This window comes from Bubalus kerabau, chromosome 17 (assembly GCF_029407905.1).
Source record: "Bubalus kerabau isolate K-KA32 ecotype Philippines breed swamp buffalo chromosome 17, PCC_UOA_SB_1v2, whole genome shotgun sequence".
Lineage (NCBI taxonomy): Eukaryota > Metazoa > Chordata > Mammalia > Artiodactyla > Bovidae > Bubalus > Bubalus kerabau.
This window is the reverse complement of record NC_073640.1, coordinates 27,975,707-27,988,351: the sequence shown is the minus strand read 5'-3', so window position 1 is coordinate 27,988,351 and position 12,645 is coordinate 27,975,707. Positions and strand designations below refer to the sequence as shown.

At 41.8% G+C, this 12,645-nt stretch overlaps 1 protein-coding gene across 1 annotated transcript in view; it reads right to left on the bottom strand.

Moving 5' to 3' along the window:
* NUP93 (nucleoporin 93) overlaps window positions 1-12,645 on the bottom strand; it is a 102,969-nt gene that overhangs the window by 21,825 nt on the left and 68,499 nt on the right. The window contains exon 5 of the mRNA XM_055551905.1: window positions 10,151-10,279. Within this exon, the coding sequence (XP_055407880.1) occupies window positions 10,151-10,279 (129 nt within the window). The remainder of the gene's footprint in view (window positions 1-10,150; window positions 10,280-12,645) is intronic.

Here is a 12,645-nt window from a genome sequence, read left to right as displayed (position 1 = left end):
TAAAGTAGGCTTTGTGGGAGCAGATGGAAGATAGCAGCAAAACCTCCCAGCACCACCAAGGCTGGCAGAAGGTTACCAGTGTGAGCATGAGCTGGGGTAGGACAGGGAGGAAGGAGAGCCAGGAGGCAGAAAGGCGGGATGTAAAGCTTCAGCTTCTGGAATGGATGCCTGGGTTCCAGGAGGACCACTCCGCTCCCTGGTTTTGGGGTCCAGGGCCAAGCACATTCCTTTGGAGCCTCAGTTTCTCATCTGAGAAACCAATGAAGGGGCTGTCCTAGACAGTCTCGAGAAGTCCTCCCAGCTCTGATTTTCTGCAGTCACTAGGATTAAAGGAGCTATAAATAGCTTACTATTCAAAATATTGAATTTGGTCTCACTACAGTACAGCAAAAACCAGTATATTGGAAATTTAAGAATATAACTAACACCTAGCAGAACACACCTAATTTTGATCCATATTTATTTACAGTAGGGATGAAACTTAGCTAAAGGTTAACTTGGCTCTTTCTAAAAAAAGACTAAGAAACTCTTGCATATGTTGGCCTCGAATTCTCCCTATCAGATGGTAAGCTGAGTAAATGCTGCCGCTTGGCTGACTCAATGAACATTTCACATCCCTACCTCTTACCTCTAGTCGCTGCCACTTCCCCCTTTGGCATATGGCATTTTAGATATACCATATCTAATAGTGTGTTGGTAAATGTTTAACAACTGGCTTGGGAAAGGGGACTTAATTTGTAGCATTTGCTGGTTTCTTTAGATACTCCCATGCTGGCAGAATTCAAGCTATTCCAAGTGATATCAACTAGATAGCAAATTTTCTGAAAATCTGACAATAGGTCCTCACGAGCTAAACCATACACACTACCCTTTCCAGCCTCCACTGCAGCTGGGAGTGGCCATGCACCACCCTGCTTCTAGCCAGTGAAGTGGAAGCACAAGCCTGGCAGTACATTCAGGCAAAGTGTAGCTTCTGCTTTTCCTGACAGAGGGGGAAAAAGAGCCTGGCATGGCCTTTAGCATTCTAACTTGAATGCAAACAGCATGCCTAGAGCAGCGGCAATCATCTTGTGAGCCTGAAGGAGCTGTGCTAAAAAATGTTGGTGTACAGAGACAAAGACGCGTCTCTGATGGCACCACAGAGCAAGTGAATTAAGGCCCACTCTTTCCACACCTGCAGACTTGTTAGGTGAGAAAAATAAATTCTTCTTCAAGCTACAGAAACTCAAGTTTTCAGTTATTTACAGCAGAATGCATTCCTATCTGAAATGACTGAAAACCATCATGTTACAGTGACAACAGCCACACTTTCTGAGCAACTCCTATACACCAAGCAGTCTTAATTTTCGTGTATTAACTCCACAACCCTATGAGAGACATACTTTTATGATGTCAGTTTTACAGAGAAAGATACCAAAGGGCACAGAAAGCAACTTGCCCGAGGACATGCCAGTAAGAAGTAGCAAAGCCATGGTGTGCATCCACAGTCTGGGGCCACGCTGCCTGCCAGGGTAGCCCGGGGCAACTGTCCAAGGATGGCCACTGAAGAACAAGTCCGCAGTGGTTTAGAAAGCCTGGCTCCACTGCTCACTAGCTACGTGATCTTGACTGAGTACACTGATTCTTTGGGGCCTGGGCTTCTTTAGCTGTAGCAATGATACAGGGGAAGCAATGATATTTACGTTACAGATGAAAAGATTAAATGGGAATAAAACATTACCCACTTCACAAGGAGTAAGTAGGAACAAGTAGAAAGAACTCACTGTCCAACATCTGACCAGTAAACGCTAATGGCTATCACATTAAATAAAAAATAAACCACAAGGAACCTGGGAATAAACCCAACACTGAACAATGGATAGATATGGACACTACAGAAACATAACCTACAATATTTTACTTTCTGCTGGCTGGAAATTCTCATCTCATTTTTCTACAATGAGCATGTGTTCCTTGTATGAACAGAACTCCCACTAGCTCATTTTCTACTTCTGAGTGTTGCCAGTAACACTGTGACAAAGACTGTTCTATAACACAGTCATCTTTCTGGAACAGAACTAACTCTCTGAAAGCTGATGATCCCCAAGTCTTTGAAAGAACAGAGCACTAAGGTTGTTAATTCCGGTAACCTAACTGGGGGGAATAAACAGGGATGAAAGGGAGAAACAGCACGGAACTTCTGCAAGGACACAATTGTTTCAGCTAAATATACATAAACAGCCTTGAGAAATATTTTCCGGTACTACTAGAAACCTAATTCTAAAAATTATCCACTTAAAAAGTAGTTGGTTTTCAGCCCGCAAATTTCCATTTAAATGAATTTTGCTTAATATGCTTGTTTTCAAACATAGCTTTCCTTCATTTGCCCTTGGCCGAGCCTCTATTTCACCACACACAAAGTCAATTATCCACCAACAGGATGTGGACACACACGTGCCTGAGGAGAGGAACCAGCAAACATTCACAGGAATCTCAAAGCCAGGGGCTGCTGGAGGGCTGGGAAAGTGGACTCCGGTGTGCTGTGTGGGGAAACATTGCAAACTTTTCAGGTTTGCCTGACTGGATCACAGTGGGGATATCAGGAGCATGGAGTCAGAGACCAGGAAGGCGGGGAAGTTCACCTAGGAGTCTGGAGACACTGCAGAGAAATAGCATCTCTGGGAGCACAGACATGAGAAGGGTTTTCTCAGCATACATGGTGTTCCCAAAACAGTCATTTTCTTTTCTTTTTTAAAATCAGACTTTAAACTTTATTTTGTATTGGGGAATAGCTGATTTACAATGCTGTGGTATTTTTAGGTGAACAGTGAAGGGACTCAGCTATACACATACAAGTATCCATTCTCCCCCAAACCCCCCCTCCCATCCAGGTTGCCGCATAACATGGGGCAGAGTTCCATGTGCTACACAGTAGGTCCTTGTTGGTTATCCATTCTAAATAAAGCAGTGTGTACATGTTGATCCCAAACTCCCTATCTCTTCCCCCCATTATCCCTCCTCTGGCAACCATAAGTTGTTTTCTAAGACTCTGAGTCTGATTTGTAAATGAGTTCATTTGTATCATTTCTTTTTAGGTTCCACATATAAGGGATGTCATACGATAAAAGAGCCATTTTCTAAGGGAGCATTCCAGAACTGGGAGGATATGGTTGGAGTGGCAGGGGGTAACTGTAAGCTTTTATCAAGAAGCTATTTTTGTACATAACCTATCCAGGGATAAATAAACCTCTTTTTCCAAGGAGGGAACATTCTAGACAGAAAAAAAGGAATGTAACTAGCACTCACTTTTAGCAAAATAAGTACAGAGTAAAAAGAAAACGTGATGATACTATTGAAGGAGGAGAGTTTTTAACTTCCAAGTGGAAGATTTTGGCTTTACATAAACAAAACAGAACCAAAGTAATTAATGTACAGTAGTTGGCTATAAACTCTGTACATAGAAGCTCAGTACTACTAGGAAAAAAACACCAACTGGGGACCAGAAGACCCAGGTTCTAAATGCAACCCAAATGTGTGACTTTGGGTAATGACATCGAACTTCTCTGGGGCATAGCTCTTCATGGATAAAATGGGAGGAACACTTGGGTCATTTATACAATGAAATTCATCACAGCCACTAAAAAATGGCAGGCACCTACACATACTAACCAAGAAAAAGCTCCAAAATAAGTTAAAAAAACAAAACATAATGCTAAGTTGTAGTATCTATTATATAAAATGCTGCCATCTATGGAAAAGATAATAAGTTGATTGGATGGACATATATGTATAAACGTGCACATAAAGACGTAAGAGGGAATGAAAGGACAGGATATCAGAGGTTATGTTGGGTTTGGGGTGGAGGAGAGCGGCTGAATTTTTACAAGGACGTTCAACCACTGGAATGCTGTGCAAGAAGATGTTCACGTGTGATACGGCTTGATATTAAAATGAGTTGGTTCTTTAAACTTTTTGAAAGAGCAGCGGAGCACTTTCCGTACTTGAAATTCTATTCAAATTCCAGTATGTGGAACAAAACCAGCCCTTTCGGAAACTACCAGGGAGCCATACAATACAGCTTGGAATCATCTAGTCTGGGGTTTTTAAATTCAAACTTTGACAGTCAATATTTTTGCTGTATTCCACCGAATCTAACTATCTATTATAAGATATCATGTTTATGTACTAAGAAAGAACTCTTGCCTGGAAAATCCCATGGGCGGAGGAGCCTGATAGGCTGCAGTCCATGGGGTCCCAAAGAGTCGGACACGACTGAGCGACTTCACTTTCACTTTTCACTTTCATGCACTAGAGAAGGAAATGGCAAGCCACTCCAGTGTTCTTGCCTGGAGAATCCCAGGGATGGGGGAGCCTGGTGGGCTGCTGTCTATGGGGTCGCACAGAGTCGGACACGACTGAAGTGACTTAGCAGCAGCAGCAAGAAAGAAAAATGCTGAGAATTAAACTATACCGTTGATTTAGGACATATCTTGATTTCAGAGATGCTAAAATATAGAAAAGATGTGTAGCTGGGAGCTGATGAAATATGGTATTAAGTCAGTTATCTAAATTAGAGACTACATTCAACATATACCATTCACTATCAGTAACTATTAAGCTACAGCAGCTTCTTTATCAAGGCTCCTGCTTGAGAAGCTGAGTCATTTCCCACATAATACAATAAAGCACTAACCACTGACTATGTCTAACACCAATACAGCCATGACACACTGAGGCTAGATAAAAACTGACTTTTAAATACTGTTTTAAATGTTGGCTGAGACATATCAAGGATTCTCAACACTGCTCCCAGCCTGCGTGCTGTCACGCAAGCAGCACAGACTGGGGGTGTTCTTCCCCACAGGCCAGACGAAAGGTCTGGGGCATGGGGGTTCTTAGCCAGGAGTCTCTTTCTTGCTTTAAAGCCTATCATTTTTACTGAAACCAAAACTTGGAACATTATTAACAATCTTTCAATTCCTACTTCCTTTAAAAATTATATCTTTTTCTTCGATGATATTCTAAAGAAAATAATTTCCCAAATTGAATTTTGCTATTGAAGCATCATTTTCCTTATTAAAACTTGCCAGGAACAGATATTACTAATGTGTTGCTGCTCTTCTGTTATCAGAAGGCTTGAGGGAAAAATGTTTCAGGAATCACCATCTCCTAGTTCATTTTTGTTTAAAAAATTTAAAAAAGCCTCAAGCCTCTTTTCATATTAAATTAAATTAGCCAAATTTGGACATTTTCCTTCAATGTAAGGTCAGCTCCAAAAGACTGGAAGCCTCTTTCTTAGCTAATGACTCTCTAGATTCCAACAATCTTATTCTTCAAAATAAAGTACCCAGAAAAGAATGGTTTAGATGGCAAGTCATACTTTAATTATTTCTTGTACTTATGAGATATTTGTCATTCTCAGAAACACTTCATAAATCAAGGGACAGTTAAAAAGGGACAGATTCATTTTAGAATAATAAAAATAAACTTAACAATGTGTGCATGGATGTGTGCTAAGTCGCCTCAGTCATGTCCGACTCTGCAACCCCATGGACTGTGGTGCGCCAGGCTCCTCTGTCCATGGGATTCTCCAGGCAAGAATACTGGAGTGGGTTGCCATGCCCTCCTCCAGGGGATCTTCCCAACCCAGGGACTGAACCCACGTCTCTTAAGTCTCCTGCATTGGCAGGCAGGTCTTTACCACTAGTCCCACCTGGGTAGCTTACCAAATACCAACCACCACCATGAACACTGCTGGGATGTGCTAAGCGTGCGCTCTATGCAGGCTCTGGGCCAGGTACCTTACACACACGCTATGTTCCTTCTAACCATTCTTCAAGAGAGGCCTTTTACAACGAGGATGAGAACAATGTGGTTCCCAGGGGAGGCCCGGGAACTCAGACCTGCTGAATTCCAAAGCCTGCCTCTGTGGTTCCTACAGAGAGGGCAGAGAAAGTGCCTGCCCAAGTGGAGCTAATACCACCTTTCCATCTTTTGGAAGAAAATTATATGGGAAAAACACATGGTTCTTCCACACATCCACCAGAATGGTTGAACTGAAAAAGGCAAAAAACACCAAGTGTGGCAAAGATAAGGAACAAAGAATTCTCACAGAGCTGGTGGGAGGGACCGTGAGACACCATTCTGGAAAACCGCTGGGCAGCATCCGCTGAGGCTGAACACATGCACCCTGTGTGCCAACAACACCCTCTCACATGTGCCTCACGCGTGTGCACATGTATGTTCACTGACAGGTCCAAGAATGCCCTCACTAGCACTCGGTATAAAATCTGAGAACTGTAAACTATTCAAATGTGCATCCACATCAGAATGGATAAATACTGCAGTCATACTATCTGGCCATGAGAATGAACAGCCTTCAACTACATGTAATGGTACACAAAAGAAGCCAGACACGCGCGCACATACAGCATGACTCCACTTACACAGAGTTTAAAAACAGGCAAAATTAGTCCATGGCATTAGAAGTCAGGACAGTGTTTCTCTTGGTGGTTGTGGTGAGGGGTCGTGAATGAAAAAGCACGGGGGGGCGGGGATGCTAGGGGGATGGCAGTGTGGTTTCGTCACCTGGGTGTGTTTCATTTTTGGTAACTCACGAGCGATATACTTAGAATGTGTGCATTTTTTTATATATGTATGTCATACTTCAGGGGAAAAGTTCAAAACAGCAACAAACAATAAAACCTATGAGGGTTCCAGAAATGGCAATTCCCTGGATAACCTGAAGAGAGAACCATCTGCATTATTTGCCAGCTTTTTCAGCAAAGCTATCCACTCTGCTAGGTGTCACCACAGAGAACAGCAGAAGTATCAATATAAGAGGGAGTCTTCCCTTTCAAGAGGGAGGACTCGAGGTCAAGGAAGAAGTGTCTACTAAATAGACTAGTCTATTTTTAAGACAAGAGCAATCAAGAAAGAATATCTCATTAGCAGCTTATAATTACTTCCAAATCCCAATACAGACCACAACCTATTAACACAGTTTTAAAAAATGAAGTTTATAAAACCATGAGCTGTTCTACTTCTCTGCCTAGACTTAGAAGAAATTGAGAAACATCAGGCTGCCCAAGGATTTTCTACATTAGCTCTTTTTTTTTCCCCCCAAGACTCTGCTCTTCTCTCAAGTCTTTGAGTCTAAGAAATGTGGAACAAGGTCCTTAATGAGTAATTTCCTAAGATAGATGACTTTAGCATCTATTTATGTGGGGGCTAATTTAATAGAAAAACTTGGTTTTAAACCAGGAGCAAATCTGTAGACACAGGATGTGTAACATCATGCAGGCATGACACTGCCACGCTACCCACCTTTGACCCAGACCTCAACAGAACGATGGTCCAAATGTCAACAGTCCCCGGTCTCACCTAGCATAGCACAAGTTTCACTGAGTCTTAGGTATCCAATCTCTTCTGAGAAAAGAACGTCAGCTAGTCAAAACAACTTCGGAGGAAGCACTGGTAATATTACTTGAAATGTCTAATGCTATAATTTTTATAAGTTTTAATATTTTTTTGACATAATTTTTAACTTGCACATCCAAACTGTCTGAAACTCCTTTTTGAGATTTTTTTTTTTAAACGTGGACCATTTTTAAAGTCTTTTACGAATTTTTTACAATACTGCTTCTGTTTTACGTAATGGCTTTTTTTGGCCTTGAAACACATGGAATCTTAGCTCCGGAACCAGGGATCGAACCAGCACCCCTTTCATTGAAAAGCACCATGGAAGTGCTTTACTTTTAATCAATAGTAAAGGACAGTCATTATGGGAGAGGGGCTTTACATTATCACTAATCTTCCCAATAATCCCATTCTACTAATGAAGACACTAAATGTCTGCAGGTTAAATAACTTGAATATTTAATATATAAGTAATAACTTGGATGCCATATCAGAACTAGTCAGTGGTGAAGCTAGGGTTAGAACCCCAAAGTCATCCTCTCCCCAACACTGGTGTGGTGAATATATGGTCACAGTTCCCACAGGCCAAGAGCAGACATCACTAATCAAGCAAGACATACTTTCCTGCTGATCCCAAGATGCAGCCTCAAAATCCCTCTCAGGAAAGATCTCCAGGATAAATAAGAGATAAACCCCATGTAACATACCCATTCTAAAATCATACATCCCTAATACTCTGGTTGGCACAAAGTTAGCTAAGGCCAAAGGATTTATTCACCAAATATTTTTGGAGCATCGAATATGTTCCAGGCACTCATCTAGGCATTGGTGATATGAGTAAATACAGCAAACAAAAATCCTTACCTTCCTGGAGCTTAAATTCTTCTGGGAGAAACAGACAATAAGCAATATAAAGACATCACACACACACAGTGATTTTAAGTGGTTTAAAGTGAGGAAGTGCTAAAAAGAAAAATATAGCAAGAAAAGGGGATATAGGGAGGGTTGAATGGGGAGAGCTTGGTTTGGATTTCAGATGTAAAGGTCCTGGAAGGCCTCACCGAGATGGCACTGGGTAATATTTGAAGGAAGTGAGGAGGACAGGCATGCAGTGATTTTGGGGAAGAGCCTTTTAGGCACAAGCAACAGGAAGCCCAGATGATCTAAGGCAGAAGCAGCAAGACCAATGGGGAGAGCAGAATAATGTGAGCTGGGAGAGGCAGCAAGACCAGGTCAGAGACGGATTGGGAAGTCAGGGCGAGGACTCTGGCTTTCACCCCAAACGAGACGAGTGTCACTGGAGGACCCTGAGAAGAGGTCTGACATGATCTAGTCTGTGTTTAACAGCATCGCTCTGGCTATTGAGAAGACTGCACGAGGGCAGAAGCAGGGAGACCAGTGTGGTTGACAGCCTCTAAGATGGCTCCCAGTAATCCCCACGCCCTGGGATCCAAGCTCTCATTTAATCCTCTCTCCTTGAGTGTAGGCTGATTTTAGTAATTTACTTTGATCAGAGAGGCGACAGAATATAACTTTCAAGATTAAGTCATGGAAAGACTGTAGTTTCTCTCAGGGGCCCTTGAACTCTTCCTTGGATCCTTCACTCTTGCCCCAGGAGAGGCACACTACCATGCTGTGAACAGCACAAAAGAGACCCACACAACAAGGAACTCATACCCCAAGCCAAGAGCCAGACAGGACCTGAGGCTTGTCAGGAAGCACATGAGTGAGCCTGGGACTGGATCCTCTTCGAGTTGAGCCCTGCGAGGAGTGTAGCCTTAGCCAATATCCTGACCACCAGGGCCAGGACATCCCAAACCAGAAACACTCAGCTAAGCTAAACACTTGTTTTCAGCTACTATGGTTTGGACTGATTGATTACACAGCAACAGATAATGGAAAAACTAGTTAGGAGATCGGTCCAATAAACTGAACAAGAGATGCTGGTTGACTTGGCCCCAAATGCTAAAAGCAGAGGTGGTAAGAAGTGGTTGGGGAGGGGGATTCGGGATGGGAGGGGAGACATATGTATACCCGTGGCTGATTCATGTTAATGTATGGCAAAGACCTCCACAATATTGTAAAGTAATTAGCCTCCAATTAAAATAAATAAATTTTTTAAAAAAGTGGTTGAACTCTGGGTATATTCTGAGAGGAGGGTTAAGTGGATTTGTCACCATGTCTGAGTCTAGGTAAGAGAAGGGCAGGATAAAAATGAATCTGAGGTGTTGGATCTCAGCAAGTGAAAAACTGGAACTGCCCTTTATAAAGATGATAAACTCTGTGAGAAAAGCGGGGAGGGAGATGGAGGCAGTTGCTACCACGACTCAATTCTAAACATGTTAAGCTTGATGGCTCTGAGACACCTGAGTAGCCAAGAAGGCCACTAGAACAAATGAGTCTGGGAGGATTTGGGGCAGTGATGTGAATTTGAGTCTTCAAGTACATAAAAGGTATTTAATACATAAGCCCAGAAGAGACCAACAGGGCAGTGATTAATGAAGAATCAGGAACACGTCAAGGACGGAGCCCTGGGACAGGAGTTTGAGGACAATTCAGCACAAGAGGTTGAGCAGAAGCAGCCAGCCATGCTGGAGGAGTCCAGGCAAATGTGGGCGTCTAGAAGGCGATGAAGAAAGGGCTTCCAGAGGAAGACAGGGACCAGCTGTTCCAGGCCAGCCAGCGGTCAAGCAGATAAGCATTTTCTGACCTCACATTTTTAATAATGGTTTATTTTCTGGACTCAACTCACCTCGCTTTCTTGAGTAAAGTCAAGGGCATCTTCTCCTGATGCCAGCAGGGTGTGGAGAATTCGCTGCTTCACTTGTTCCCACTCGACCAGCATTGACTCTCGATGGTACTCCTCAGCCATACCAAAGGTCTGGGGGAGAGAAGAAGAGAGAGAGGACCTGAGTGAGAAAACAAAGAACACAATTTCCCTTAACGTGCAACAGAAATTCAAAACCCGCTAGATCTGCCATCTTTCCATAATCAGAGCAAAGGCAAGCTATTTCAAATTATCCTTAAAGAACTGAGAGCTGTGTGCAAACACGCCCTATTTCATCAAGTCTAACACACGAAAAGCAGTTTTTTAATTGTGGTAAAACGTACTTAACCATAAAGCTTACGATTTTAACCACTTTACTGTGCAGTTCAATGGCATTAAGTTCATTCATATGGCTGTGCAAACATCACCACCATGTATCTCCAGAATGCTCCTCATTGTGCAAAAATGAAATTCTGCACCCATTAAACAATACCTCCATTCCCACCGTTTTCCAGACACAGGCAACCACCATTCTACTTCTGTCTCTAGGATTCTGACACATCTAGGTACCTCATAGAAGTGCAATCATACAGTATTTGTCTTTTTGTGTCTGGCTTATTTCACTTAGCATAATGCCTCAGGTTCATCTATGTTGTAGCATATGCAGTCTCCTTCCGTGTTAAGGCTGAATAATACTCTACTGTACATATACACCACATTTTGTTTATCCATGCCTCTATCCATGGACACGTGAGTTGCTTCCAACTTTTGGTTAATATGAATCATGCTTTTGTGAAACTGGGTGTACAAATCTCTCTTCAAGTTCCTGCTTTCAATTCTTTGGGATACATGTCCAGAAATGAAATTGCTGGATCACATGGTCATTCTGTGTTTAATTTTTTGAGCGACTGCATATGTTTTCAATGAGGCTACACTTTTTCATTCCCACCAACAGTTCACAATACTTTCAATTTCTCTACATCCTCTCCAATATAATTTTCTGGGTTTTTTGACTGTAGCCATGCTAATGGGTATGAGGTGATAACTCCTGGTTTTGATCTGCATTTCCTCTAATGAGCAGTAATGCTGAATTTTTTTCTTATGTGCTTATTAAGATAAATATCTTCTTAAAACCTTAACCCTCTGAAATCAGGCTACATATAACGATTGATAGCATGTCAAAAGTTTAAATCGAATTACTATTTTTTAAAGTACTTTTTCTGTGCAGTACATAAAATAATGATGGATTGTAAGTCAATGGTATCTTAAGATTTAATGAGCCTCTAAGATGAGACAGAAACAAGAGATTTTCTCAATGTCTTATCTTTTTTAAAGAAACAGTAATATTTTCACAGGAGGAAGCAAATCAGTAAAGAAAACACACACACACACACACACACACACAAACCTAGAGCCATCTACAATTAAGTTTCCTATCAGTCTACTCGGGCTTCCCTGGTGGTTCAGAGGTTAAAGCGTCTGCATCAGTCTACTCAAAGTCACTCTTGAAATCTCTGGCAAACCTCACTCCTATTTGCTAGTGACACTGCAGGTTGCCAAAGCAAATGCACTCAGGAAAAAAAAAAAAGAAGGAAAACAGAAAAGAAGGGAGGGAGAAAGGAAGGGAAAGACAAACAGCAACAACAACCCCCTCGCAAAAAAAGAAAAAAAATCCCTTGAAAACTAAAACAAAACCCTCTGAGGGGGAGATTAAAGCAACTTATAGAGACATACTGAATCATAACCATTCTTAGCCTATGATTCTTTAATTGGCAAACCAGGTTTCCCATAAGCTTGAGCCCACTTTTCAAAAAGCCATTTCATTTACAATCAGATTGGCATCCAGTTAGGTAGCACCAAGGGAATGAGTATTAGTAATGCTTGCTTTATTTCTGGCAACAAAGATAATTTATATACTGATAACATCCATATATATGAGCTCTGGGAAACTCTACGAAAAATCGTATACTCTTTTTACAAATGTGATGTTTGCGTATGGATCAGTATTTATTAAAACATGAAAAAGACAGCAGACAGCCACAAAAATAATTAGGAAGAGGGTTGGCACATCCTGCAAATTTGATTTGGTCCATCTATCAGTGTATTCCTAACATGTACTCTGAAGATAGAAGAAATGATAATCAAAAACTTTAAAAATAGACTTTCACTTGGTTTTCTTCTGAGAGTCAGGAAGAAAAGACCATTCCAGTTAGCCTGGATTGAAAAAAAAAATACCTAGAGAAAAATCATTTTCTCTTGCTACATTAGGGACCTTAAACATGAAAGCTATGCTTTTTGAACAGAGAGAAGGATGTTGGACAGAAAGATGGGGGAGAGGGGAGGGGAAGGGGCTACCCAGAAATGCTGCACGTGTTGAACGACATTTCTTCTAAACCTCTTCCTGTTTAGCGATCAACCACCTCCTCAACCTTGCATCTGTCGGAGTAAGGGAAAACAGAGAGCTATGTGGCAGGTGGACC